Consider the following 14,441-nt stretch of genomic DNA (forward strand, 5'->3'; position numbering starts at 1 on the left):
GTGTGAAGCTCAGAGACCTCCGTAACGCAGCCTTACTGGGATCATAGAATCTCCTGAGTTGGAAGGGACCCATAAAGATCATCAAGTCCAACTTGTGGCTCCACACAGGGCCAGACAAGTCAGAGTGTGTGACTGGGTGCATCAACTGCCACACAAAAAGAGCATGTGAGAAAATCCACTGTTACTTTTGGCAACATATTTCAGGAATTACTTACCTTCAAGATTAAGGCCTTGCTTCCAGTTTGAATCTGACATCATTTGTTAGCCACATGCATCACAGTGTTCCCTAAGGTGGGTTCTCTGCGCAGGGACCCACAGACTGCCTATCAGACCATCCCTGCCTCTCTCTGTGGATAATACCTCTCTGAGACAGGGCTCAGATGACTGTCTGATGAGAAGACCTTCTGGCACCCTTTCCACTCCCAGGACTCATGCTGTACTCCTTCCTGCCTTACACACGGCAATTGCTGCCCAATGCACTGGAGGAAGCTCTCTTGCTTTTGCCAGTATTTAAGCATGTGTGTGTATGTGTTTGGTTGGGGGGGCAGGGAGGGAAGGCTAAGAGTGATGATTAAGGATGCTGGACTTAACTGTCCACCACAGCACACGCTTTCTAGAATGGGATGCAGCTGCTTGAAAACAGCTGCTCAGTCCACACTAACATACTATCAGGTCTGGGCCCATGTTGATGATCTCCATGTAACATCCCCCAGAACAGGGTCAAACATCCAGGAAATCCACACAGAAACACTCTTAGCTCCAATGGACCTGCAATCAGATTCTTTCACGCAAGGTTAACAAGATTTGCTTTTACCTCCTTTGCTGAGATCGACTGGCACAAAATTTGTTACGACTCCAGGTCTACTGCAGCAGAGTAATACCTAGCTGGCACCCTCTGAAGTGATGGGGGAGGAACTGCTCAGGATTAAAGTGCTTCTACATTCCCCGTGGGTTCTGACTGACTGCACCAGTTGGTCAGGACACATGGTTATCATCACAACCTTCAGACCTGCTGGTATCCAACCCATACAGCTACTTGTCCTAGCTTTAGAAAGGGAGTTCTACCAGATATACTATTATTTAAAGCACACTCCAAGGTACCTGTTTGCTCATCCACCTTTTGGCGTCTCTCATGTTCTGAAAAGGGATGTCAAAACCTGAACTGAGAAATAGATTAGAAAGCACATGGTAAGAAACCAAATTATTCTCCCCCGTACATGTTTTCTGTGTGGATTTATAAAACAACCATGAGTGCTCCATGGGCAGCCATCCAAAATGCTCTGAAGGAGTCAACTTGATTCATCAGGGCCACTGCCACTGTGGAAACACACATGATGCTTTCTGGACACCACTCTGACACAGGGGGTGATTTCTGTGCATCTGAGTAACAGACCTTTTTCCACATGGCATGCAGTCCTTTCTCTTGGACACACCACCAGTTACCTACAGTTTTTTCTGCACCTTGAAACTACAAAACATTTACCTAAGTGGTTGAGATCTTCTATAACAATGGTGTACTTGACTGGAATAATGGCCTTAGGATGCTCTAAATATAAATTCATTTCAGACTTGGTTTTACGAGAACAAGATTCCTTGAAACAGTTTATACAAAAAAACCTAAGGGCCAATATTGCAATGTAGTTCAGGCCAGATTTCCAGATTTTGGCAAATTCCTTCCAGTCTAAACCACTTGTAGTCTTACAAAACAATTCTATGTCTTGTACTTAGTGCAGGCTGCCAATGTCTAAAGGTATAAAAAGTCTTATAATCCAACTGATTTCTAAACCTACTTTTCCCAGTTATTGCAGCATGAAAGTATGCAATAACTTCCTAAGGTCAGACTTTGTGAGCCACCCGTACATCAGATACTATCATGATAGTTTGCAAGTCATTACTGAGATAATGTCTGAAACCAAATTTCAGTAAAAAAAAAAAAGAAAAAGAAAAAAGAAAACGTTTCCTAAGTTACTTCTGAACAGGCACACACTATGAAACCTAAACCAATACACATATTTTTTGTGAAACTCTTCAGTCATTTTCTAGTTGATAATCTATGAGGAACTAATGCAACGTATCTCCAAGTACTGCAGCATATAAACCACAGAGGAAAGTACACTTTTTTTAAGTTACTGTGAATCTTTTAAACACAATCAAGAAAAATTGGTCTGTAACAACACAGAGGGGCAATGCTGTTAAGTTACTAAAGTGAAAAACAATTTTACCATCTGGACCAAGTTAGTGTTCACCAGGTACACTGATGTTTGCCTTTCTAAAGTACTGCATTCCTGAGTATGAACAATGAAACCAAACTCATAGTTTTTATTCTCTGTCAATGCCAGCTTTAAGTACTGTATCAGAAATATTATAGCATTGAACCAGTCATGACAAACCTCAAAATCTGACAAGATGTGTTGTGTGTCATTTGTCACCTCTGAAAACTACTACATGCATCCATATTAGTCTGGTCCACAGACAGCCAAAAAAAATGCCAAATTCTCTTTGACAACATGTTGGTTGATAACACTATTGGGTTTTCAGTTTCTAAAACCACTTACCTTCCATGCCTTGCACTGAAAGCTTTATTTTATTAAATATTTGTAGTATTTCCTATAAGTTGTCTCAGAAATCCCTGAGACAAAATATTGTTAGTAAGAGACAAATGCAACCACCACGGTCCAAGAAAAGGCAACTTTTTACCACTGACCAACGTTCATGTACACACCCAGAAAACAGGGAATGTCATTGCGGGGTGGGGAGGGAATTGCATACCACTGCTTTAAAGGTCTGAATAACACCAGACAGTTGTCTGAAGATGAATGTAAGCCCTCATTTTCCAGCAATGAAATCTGGGGGGAGACACACAGGGAAAGCATTCCTGTTTTACTCCAGCGGACTTGAGAACAAGCCCCAAGCACAGCGTGGATACACATGCTGTAAACAAATCTACCTACAACCTGGCAAAGAAGTAAATAACAAAGGAAGTAACATAACTTAACAGATGTTTTCTAGGCCCTGGTTCCTAAACAGAAGCATTTATTTGCAAACAAGCAATGCAGTAAGACCATGAATGACAAAGTAATTCATAATCAGCTCAGCTCCCAAACAACTGAACTCGCAATCGCCCCACTACTTTAGGAACTGGAGAAAAGTTTTAACGGCTGTTTCCCAGAAACACCAGCACATCCCAGAGGAGTATACTGGGTACTGAGAAACTAGAAGGCACAGTTGGAGAAATTACAATTTTGTTAGATGCAGGGGTGAATAAAGTAAGTCCATCCTCGACCAGCCACTACTTGTCCCTATTCCACTGTAACTTTTGAGACACTACTGCAAACCAGACTGGGAACAGATCTGCATAAATATAGTCTTTTATGTCTTTTGTGGGGGCAGCTAGAGGAGGAAATGGTGCCTTGGTTATATTTAGCCCACAAAAGCTCACAGATCTATTTACCATGCAGCCCCACAAACAGATGCACCACCACAAGCGAGATGGTGGCATGTGGGCTGCCAAAACTGCCACTACCACAAGGAACACTGGCCTGAGGCTGCAGCTGATCTGTGCCATAATTAGTCTTCCTACTTTTCTAACCATGATGCTAAAACAAAGCAAGCCTCTACTCGTTTTGGAGAAGAGCACCCCAGAGGAAGCATCACATCTCCCTTACTTGGTACAAGTGTTTCTCTCCAACTAAGGGCAAGCTTGAAATCCAGTACGTTTCAGACTTAGCAAGCGTTAGGCACAGCAGAACTCAGATGGGCAGCACAATGAAGTTAACAGCTAAAGCTCTGCTTCAGCACACTCCTCAGTTCAAGGTCAACCCTGAATTCCCCATTAACTTGATTTTTGGTTTTAATGGCTACATATTAGGGACACCTTTCATACAGCTCATATTGACTGGGAGAGGTGGGAATTTTGTAGTTTAAGGACTGAATTCACTTGAGATTTTTTTTTACATGAAGAGAATGAAAAGCAGAGATTCACAGCCGCATTGGAGGGACACCACCAGCAACTGCCTTGCCCACTATTCATGAAAAGTGGAATGCAGGGAAGAGCAAACAAATTTAAGGGGACAACAGTTCCAGACGCAAGTCAAACAGCAGAATTTTAAAGTGTAGCAAAGCCCAGTAAAATTTCCCTCCTTCCAAGGTAAGCTGCCTTAAAGAAGAAAGCATGACAGTCCCACACTGGAATCCTACAGCCAGCTATTTTGATGAGCTTCCCTTCAGTAAAATGGGGAATAATGCTCCATGCTAGTGTTGGAGACTTACAGATGCTCTGCTTATATTAGATGTATTATGAGGGAACACTGGCTCCTCCCGCAGCCCAAGCCTAAATAAGGCTACATTACACAGAACAGGTTTGAAACCCTCTTACACACAGCCACCTGCTATAAGGATTCAAGAAAGGGGCTCAAATAGAAAGGAGGGTTGGTAGTGGGGGAAAAGGGAGAAGGAACATTGTTGCTTATGTGATGCTTGAACTCCACACAGAAGGAAACTTACCTTTACTATTAAATTAATACCACAATCCCATTGTTGTGTTATATTGATTGACACTAATTGTCTCTTCCTTTATCGGTTGGATTTCTTCTTCTTGTAACAGCAGTAACAACACAAACCTGCAACTGGATCCCGAAGCTACAGCTGTCAAACTACCCCAAGAAAGCCAGTCTCAAAAAAGCAATTGTACAGGACAAGGAATTAACCCCAAGGTGACTAGCAGTCAACTGCAAAGTAAGGATTTGCCATGGAGTCCCCCACACCTCTTACCTCAAGCATCGGGCGGGCACTGTCGTGGATTGAAAGGATGTGCGTAATGTTATTCTTACTTAGCTGCTCTACATCTCGGGCATCTGCCATAAAGGAAAAACAAAGAGAATTTCTTTAATCTCTTGAAATAGCCCACTCCCCTTTCCACTGTGCATGTTGAAAACCACTTATCATGGGTATATTTCTTTTTGAAGCTTCATGAAGTAAAGCAAAACCCCAAATGCAGCTGTTCTAGAACACCACCGGGGCAAGTAACGGGAAAACACACTTCTAACTCCAAAACAAATTATATACTATATAAAGAACAAGCTTAAGTGACTCAGGAATATGTTCTTAAGTCAGAGGTTTCATGTATTTTGCATCTGCAATTTAAGTCTCTGTATGCCAGCGTGCAGGTGATGGCCATCTGAACAAGCAGTCAGAGCTGTACAAGAAATAGCTTACCTCCTCTCAACCCACAAATCCACCTTCGGGGGCTGTATTTTCATTTGGGAGGTAGACCTTGTGATATCCCCATCTGAGAAGTGAAGCCAACCTATCAGCTCAATTGAGGTACTAATGGGCAAGCCGTTAATGAGAACTAGACTCTTAGCTCCTGTGGAATATTGGGGAAAAGTGTGTGTTTACCCAATACATATACCGTAATTTTAAGTCTGGAGAGAGAGATGATAAAGGTACCGAACGTACGAAAAAGCAAAGCGCTACAGCAAGGGAGTGCAGATGCGAAAAGGTGGTTCCTAGACCTGTAACCAAGGGGTTTCAAACATTCAAAACTGGAAAGCAAACTGGGGCGACTGAAAATGTGCAGCTAGATGTTGCGAAAGCATAGGTTTGTTTCTATGAGAAAGAAGGCAAAAGAGATTATCTGTCATCAGTGAGCAACTTTCCCCCTACTAAACCATGAACATGCCAGAAAATGACCTCAGAGAACCACTAACACAGGTAAAAGTTAGTTTGTGTCCATTTACTTTTGACCTTTTCGCTTGAGAACGGCACAGCACACCGTGGCAATGGCAGCAGTGGTTTTGTGATGCGAACACCTGCCTTCCAAATCTGCCCATACAATCTGTTCACATTAGCCTGGTTGTGCACACAAAAAAAAGAGCACTGACCACAAAGGTTTCAAGCTCTAAGTACAAAAATAACAATAGCATCACCTGTACATTCTTTACGTAGCACAAAAGCTCAATTAGCATCTCTTGCTTCATCTTATTCCACTCCTATAATGTTCTGACGGCTTTTCTAATTCACAAAAAGGAACTGGACATTTAATTATACTGCCTCATAGACAAGATCCACGTGAGCAGGCAATAAAATTTAAACCTAATCCAAATCAAAGTTTCTTTAAGGCTAATAAAATAAAATGGAGAGGAGAGTCAAAACTGCATGGATTTCACTTGATGCTGGTCAAAAGCCTGCACACTCAGCACAGATGCCTAATCCTTCAGGAAAGAATTTACACAAGTTCCAATGAAACAGGACTAAGGTCTAGCTTCACAGAACAATTAACATTTCCTAAAAATCTCACAGTGAGCATTTCAAAGAAGAGACACTAATGTTTGCCAGGAGAGTTCTTCTAATCCACCTGACCTTCAGATTTATTAACAGTTTATAGGGCAGCATCAATTCCTCAGAGAATACCCAAACAGGGTTTGGAAGCCCAGAAGCCAGACTAAGTGCCTCTACAAACTAAACCACTGCTTTCTGTTGTCTAAAGGCTAAGGGTGTATTTTGGAGCCTCCTGGCTGGCACTCACGGTGTTAATGCACACCTAGGACAACGAGACCCCACCCTCTAATTATCAGTACAAGCCACATGGTAGAGAAATGGCATGCCATACAGGGCAAACAGCTTTAAAAGGAGGTATGATCCAAATTAAATGTTGGCTGTTTCAAACCAGTCAGAAAGGCCTAACGGGCACAGTTCAACTCAAAAGGACTGAAAGACTTTGCCTCCTCCGTCAACCAAGGACTTAGGCCAAAGGAATTTCAACAAATCAAAACTCTACAGTAAGGCAGCAAGATTTCAGCTATTCCTAGAAATTAGCTAGAAATTCCTAGAAATTTGCTAGAAATTGCTGTCCCAGCCCAATATCCTAGGGTAGCCGGCAGGTCATCAATATGTTTAGGAAACAACAATTCAAATCACAAAGCAGATGAGAAAAAGCCTCCCAGCCAGTGACTGCTATCTGGATCTACACAGCTGACAAAGGGAAAGCTATTTAAACAGCAGTACAAATGAGATCTCCTGTCGCTCGTATGGTATGTCTCATACCATAAATTTAAAAAAAAATAAAATTAAGGGGTTACATGAAGGACCACCAGCAAGAGCCAGAAGAATCACCATTGCCACAGCAATTCTAACTTCTTTACTGTAGCACCATGCTTTATAATCACATGCAGGCTCACATTTTGAAGTCACAGCATGCAACACCTTGTTTCTAAATTTAAAGATGAAAGAAGCCTATCAGAGACCATCTTGTTCACCCCTAAAGGGTCCTTCAAATGTGGTATTATTCCTCACAGTAGGTTACCTAATACAGTGAAACATTTCTCAGCCGATAGAGACTTGAGTAAAGTCTTCAGGAATCTTTCTTCTCACACAAAAGGACACAATCCACAGTGAGGAAATCTTCTGTCCCCTCCACACTCATATTTAGCTACTTCTTCCTCAGTGTCATCCTGTGACTCCTAGCTTAACCTCTACTCAGGCAGAGAGCTGCAAACACTTAAGTGCAAAAGCAATGGCAGAGTCATCAAAATGGGCCCGATATATATATCTGTATGGTTGAGGGGGGTGGGTTAGGGGGAGCGTGGAATTTGTTTCCCTGTAGCTCTGGGAAGCCTTACTGTGTGACTGGGGGCAAATCCTCCAGCATACTGTGCCTCCGTCCCTTGTCCCCCGTATGCAAGAGGGAGACTACTGACGAAGACACATCAGTAACTGAAGGATTGCCACACCAGGGTGATGAATTCCCAAATGTACTGTTCTCTCTTACTTTAGTATTTCAGAATTTCACTAGACATTCAAGGTGAGGAATAAGGATTTCTCCTTTTGTGGAGTCAGATAGGAAGAAAGAGCTGTAGATACTTTTCCACCTCCACTAACAACAAAATACAAAAACATCCTGCCAGGAATGGAGAGGGGTGAAAAGCATTACAGTGAAACGGGCCTGGATCTGCAACATTTACCTGCAACTCACCTGTGAATTTTGAAGATGAAATGTCTTCACAAAATAAGTGAGATTTAATTTCATTTTGTCACCTTTCCTCCCATTAGCCAGCTATCTCAAACTAAAGACATCCTCTCTTCTTCTACCTCCAAAGCCCACATTTCTGACTTAGTTGTTAATCTGAAGAGACAGACATGCTCCTATGACACAGTAAGTCAGTAAGTATTAAGTGTTCAGTATGATATTTCAGGTTATGAATGCAGGAACAAGGTAAATACAGAAGGCAAGTCAGCCTAATACATACAACAGTACTAAGTCTCAATCTGCAGATGTATGGAGCCTAGAGTTTCATCATCACCAGATTTTTTTTTTAAATAAAGCAACATTTTGTCTACACTTTTTATTTTCTGCTTTGGAGAGAATTGGAGACAGACATCTAACGAAGACCCTCCTCTCCAGAGTTTCAGACCACTAAGCTATTACTGAGAATCGTTTCCCACCAGGAGAGCTTTGTTCCAGAGTCCAATGATCCACACTTGAAGACACACAGAGAGAAACTAAGCGAACAAAACCTCCACATCTCCTGTCCCCACTTCACACACTGTTCTGATATGTGTTTTGTCCCAGGTTCTCAGAAGGACCTTTCTGAGGAGTGAGAAAGTTAGAGAAAAGGGTCCGGTACTCTGTTTAATGGGAATACCTGGAATAAAGCCTTAGAAAAGGAAACTTTAAAAAAATAAATAAATAAAGCAGCTGATAACAGGAATTAATTGGAGCAGAACTGCATAAACAGCAGAACTACTCAGTGGGAGTAGAGCCTTGTTGTACACTTAGTAATGGGAAGGGCAGAAACTTTCCCAAGACTCACCAGCTCATCCACAGCACCACTGGACTCTTTGGGGGGAATCAGACCTTATACTGTAGCATTCCCCTTCAAATCAAAAACCTCCCAAATATTCCACTGGAAAAATTTTAATCTTCCAAATATGATAAAAAGCAAGGAAGGGCACAAACTCTTTAATATTCAAGACAGAAGCAATCTTGAATTTCTTGTGCTCCCTATTGCTACACTTTTCAGTACCAAACAAAAATTAATTTAGAACCCCGTAACAGAAGAAATGGATTTTTTTTCTATTTGTGCAAAGGCTCGAAAGCCCCTTTGTATCAGTCTCAGCGAACAAAGCACAGTTGCCTTTCAAAGGACATCAGGTTTCCAGTGCAAAAGATGTGTGGGCATACAATCTCACAATATTCTTTGTCTTTTCAGAGGACTGAATTTCATCTTTACGGTACAACTGACACAAGCCAAAATATCCCCCCCCTTCCCCAAATTAGAGGTGGGAAGAAGAGTTAACTTCCTCTTTCCCTTCCCTCATTTTACTCTCCTAGCCTCCCACCCTTCAGCCTGCAAAGAAATAACTCCTCATTAACTTTCACTGAAGAAGCCCTAGAGCTGTTTCCTTATGGGCTTTCAGACCAAACTTGGTCTTGGTATTCTGTATGGACACCTGTGGTTCTTCTTGAATTTTTCTGCCCTCTAGCTGTGCAATCTCAAATACACTCGGGAACATACCACAGCTTTAATGTGCTACTGATGAGTAGAATCACACTTACAGATCTTATAAGATAACAAGCACTTAAGTACATGCCTAGATCCATGCTTTTTCAGGAAAGTTTTCCAGAGGTATACTCAAGTCCCATGGGCTTAGCAGGATTTCAAGCAGTACTTCAGTGCTTTCCATAATCAGAACTAAAATTACTTTCTACCTACATATTTCTTTTTTAACTTTCTAGCAAAGCCCCCTCTAATTCCGTGTCCCTAAAGGTCTGTACAGCAGCACACCAACCAGTAGTAGCGAGTTCAAATCCCATTCCTGCAACGGATTTGTTTAACAAGTTGGTTTTTTCCTTGGGCCTTGGTTTATCTCTCAAATGCAGAGACATTTGCACTTCCTCTGTCAGGGATTGCTTTTAAACGACAGTAAGAAACCCTACACATAAAGTAGAAAGACTGCTGAATGTTGAATAATAATTTCCCAATCTGAATGCCTTTTCCAGGTAACAGTCCTCCGTGATTACAGCGTTTAACATGGTTTAACACCCTGCTATCACTCAGCAGGAAGGCACCCAGCTGGAACAACCATGCCTCTTCCTGCCCTGTCAGTGTCCCCGGAGGCCTCCCACACAGCAGTGAGGAGCAGGCCTAGAAGGGTTTTTCCACTTCCCAGCTATGGAAATCCTGCCCACCGGAGCTCCCCGGAGTCACAGGAGAAAGGAGGGGAGGCGATCCTCCAGAGGGCAGATCAGAGCGATTCAGAGATTTCCCCCAACCCCACCTTCTGGAGATGCTCCCCCCTCTCCACTCCACGCAGACTGATCTGAAGGGTGCCATGATGCCTCAGCCCTGCATCAGGGCGAGACGCACAACGCCAGGGTTTCAGCGTTACTCCTCTCACTTGACCAGATGCAGCTTTATTTAATTCACGCTGGAGAAAGTAGGAGACTGCTCAAAAGCACAATACAGGCATTAATTTTATAAATGTTATGTCTTTAAACCATCTAGTCATCTCAGCTGCCCAAATCTGGGTACTCTAACCAATCCCAACTGCTTGTGCTGCGGAGTATTTCTCAGTCAATCATCCCCTTTATGGCAATCTCAATATTCATTAGTCACTTTTTGAAAAAGTGCCACAAATCAGACCATGCCCTGAGAACACAGTAATCAAACTCCTTCAGAAAAACACAGTGGTGATTAACCAACAGGCTGTTCCTAAGCGGGGTGACTTCACTGCACAGACAGCTCGCTGCAATTGCTCTTAACCAGTGAGGCAGGGGGTTATCGAGGGACAGGGGATGCAGAAAAGACAAAATTATAAGAGTTTGCTGTTGTGTAAGTGACGTACTGTAACACACATTTTCTCTCGTCCTCTCCCAGTACAGTAGTTAATTTAAGATTGTAACAACAGATACTCATGAGAGTAGAACATAACTATTACATCCAATGTGAGCAAAGATCATAGCAATAAACAAACAAATATTTTGTGTTAAAAAAACAATTCCATAACACAAAAACTGGGATTAAAGCCAGCACATACTTCTTCTCTTATATGGATGGAGCTGAAGCATTTCAGCCTCTGCTTCTTTGCCGCAGAGAAACACTGCCCACTCACACCACCTCCACGTTCACGCCCCTACTCTACGCGTTGAAGTGACCTGACGTGCCGCATAAGGACCATTTGCAGAGCGGACGGCGGAGTGGCCAGAGCAGCAGGAGCGAGAGGGTTGCAGGCCCTGACATCGGCAGAGATGCTGACTCACTCCACAACCTTGGCCAACTCCCCTCAACAGGTCAAACTGTTCATCAGCTGAAAACAGAACCGTACCAAGAAGCGGATGCTCCGGCTGAGCTTTGCTCCCCTGGGAAGACCGTCAAGGGCTTACCAGCAGAGAGCTACATACCCTTGGCCCATCCTGCCGGAGAATTTGAAATCTAACGGACGCCACTATCAAACATCCTTCCATCCCGCCCCCTCCTATACTGCTTGAGAGGAAAGGAAAAAAAAGAAAAACAAAAAGAGGAAGCAACATGGCTGTGACCAAGATAGATAGCTTTGTCACTAGCCCATGCAGTCTTCTGTCCAAAGCATTTTCAAAATGATCCTCTTGCCCTTATTTTCCTTTTTTCCTCTCATTACCTACCTACACCAGTGTAAACTTGCCTCCATCCTCTCACTCTCCTTACCACAGCACGATTAACTCACACACCAGCCGTTGTGTTTGTATCCCAGTGTGGCAAAAGGCAGCTTTTAACTTCACATGTGCCTCTGGGCTGTCTCTTAGTGTGATGAAGCAAAACCCACTGAACTAACAAGTTTTGGGATGGAGAGAAAGGATGGGCACGAGGTAGAGCTGAGGCACAGCATCATCTAAACCCAATGCAGGCACCATCCAGTCTTAACAGAGCAGCTGTGATATCTGACAGAGCAGGAAGGACAGGATATTGCAGTGGTCCTTGAGTCCTGCTTTGCTGTTGTACCCAAGCATAGGAAATACATGGTCTAGATGTATCAAGATGACTGTACAGGCACAACTGGTTTACTCTGAGTAGGAACAGTCAGCTGGAACCACTGCTAACAGAGTGCTTTGCAAACAGGTCATTTATTTGGATGTCTACATAAAGTTTCATGTATTTTCTAAATCTGGTTCTGTCTTTCTGTACACAAAAAATAAACCTCACGGAAAAAGGGAAAAAAAAAATCCAGAGAATCTTATATCCACAACACAGACGGCATGAGTATCAGTGATCAGATGGGAATCTGCAGACCTATTGGTCTCGCAAGCAGTGATAACCAAACTCTTTAGCAGTTGTTATATATAACCAAAATAACGAAAGCAACAAGCGTGAGGCATACTAAACCTTTACTTATAAGGAGGACTTGAAATAAGCTTTACGAAGAATCTGCCCGGCTCACAGGCTTGCCTGCCAAGCACAGGAATGGTTTAAGGCAGGCCAATGTTTAGGAATTCCAGCTGAAGCATGCTCCAAGGAGACAGTGTTCATTTTTCTTTTCTTAAAGAGCTTGCAGCACAGCACACGGATGAGAGCAAGCAAGTTCTTCTTCAAGTGATACCGGGTGAATCCAGAAATGAAGCAAGATGGGGTTAAAGAAACTGCAGAGATGTCGAAGAATTCTGTAGGCCTGTGAAACAACACCTTAAGACCCCTGCTAAGTAATCCTAAAGATAATGATAAAACTAATCTTACCTTTAAAGTTGCCAATGTACAAGCCAGGCAGAATCTGTGAGAAAGAAATATAGTATCAAATATAGATATCTTGTGGTAAGACAATTTGACAAAGTTCAATTTGCATACAGGATGGAACATACTACTTTAGCAGACTATTGTGAAATGCAGTCTTAAAAGCGCTGACTGCATTTTGTGTCTTATTGCAACCTTCTCAAACTACATAGCTGTAGATATGCCATGCTTTGAGAACTTTCGTTGACAGCCTGGAGTTGTTAATCATGCAGACTCTCACATAATGGAGGCTCTCCAAGGCTAGCAAAAGTGGTTTATGAATACACAGTGGGCCTCCTGACACACTCCTTCCCCTCCCCCCCTCCTCCCCCCAGGCAGGGTAAGAGTTACCCTCATTTAACTAATGATGAAACTTCATACATAAAAGGTGATTTGCCTAAAGCTGCTATGCAAGCTGGACACAACACTGCAAAACGACATCCTTCGAGCCCTTTCAAGTGCAAAGCCATGGAAGTCGGGGCTCTTCAATAGAGGAAATCGCTGCAAGCAGCAAGTCATGTATTCACATAGAGAACTGATGAAAGTCCTTGAGTTGCATGTTTCTCTCCCAGACCTACCCACTCCCAGAAGCCTGCACAGGTCTCAGTTACAGGACTTTCTTTACTGGGGAGTTTCAAGGTCAGCCCGAGGACTCGCCTGTCAAATGTGAGGACACGTGCAAGCACACACACAGAGAGGCGGGTAACACTGCAGTGCCACCCTTCTCACGCTCTCACAATCCTCCCAACTTGAAAAAAGCAGTAAGGGCATGAAAAAACCCCAAAGTGCACCCAAACACACTTTTTCTGGCAAAGAATTTCATTTTCTGCCACCTGAAGTTCCTGACTCATGCCCACATCCTTTGAAGAGAGCAGAACCGTGGTGGTGAGACCATACGATCCATTTTTCTTTGGTGCATGCAGAGCATACCACCAATACAGATATGTCAGCACTGACTTCCTAAAGCCTTAGCAACACCCAAGTGTCACCACAACAGCGGCAACAGTCACCCGGGAGCAGCTATTTAAAGGGAAAACTCCACCCATTTTCCTTGGTCCAGCAGTCGCGAAGTTCCAACAGTCATGAAGGACTTTTCACCAGGGATTATCACCCCAGCCTCTACTTCACTGAAACCTTCCTGCTGAAAGGCGACCCAGCTTACCATGGAAAGGTTAGCAGGCTGGCAGAAGGGCCTGCAAAATAGCTCCTGATCTGCCTTAACTCCAGGGCTTTCATCCCATAAAAACGCCCTATTCGATGTTATTTATCTAGCCCTGCAGAAAACCAAAAGGCTGCAGGACTTCTCCCACTCCCTGCAACTTTGGTTTCTGCAAACATTCCTCCCTCTTAGCTTTGCTGGGTGATCCCTCTCTCTCTCCTTGTCATCTGTGTCATACCAGCCCTACCACCAGGCTCATTTCTGCCACCGATGTGGAAAGAGGGCTTCTCTGGGACCCCTGCTGTACCCCGAACCGCTTACAAATTAAGGGCCATATGACAACACCAGCCAGATAAGAAAACATTTCTTTAGCCTGGTAAGAACATGCACCTGCCAGTTTTGCACAGATAAACTCAGACATCTTTCTCCCCTTTCCTTGCCTCTTCAGCTTTCATTTGTACATTCATCCAAAGGCAGGGAAAGAAAAAAACTAAGAGTGGAGCAGTTTCTAATGCCAGGCTACCAAGTAGGGAAAAGGCACC

General features: G+C 43.2%; 1 protein-coding gene across 1 annotated transcript in view; it reads right to left on the reverse strand.

The window, feature by feature from the left end:
* Positions 1-14,441, reverse strand: part of DUSP22 (dual specificity phosphatase 22) — a gene marked incomplete at both ends in the record, with an annotated part of 40,360 nt that overhangs the window by 21,435 nt on the left and 4,484 nt on the right. Inside the window, 2 exons of the mRNA XM_084279944.1 lie at positions 4,771-4,853; positions 12,708-12,741. Of these exons, the coding sequence (XP_084136070.1) occupies positions 4,771-4,853; positions 12,708-12,741 (117 nt within the window). The remainder of the gene's footprint in view (positions 1-4,770; positions 4,854-12,707; positions 12,742-14,441) is intronic.

The sequence above is a fragment of the Gallinula chloropus genome, assembly GCF_964237585.1.
Source record: "Gallinula chloropus genome assembly, chromosome: 2".
Lineage (NCBI taxonomy): Eukaryota > Metazoa > Chordata > Aves > Gruiformes > Rallidae > Gallinula > Gallinula chloropus.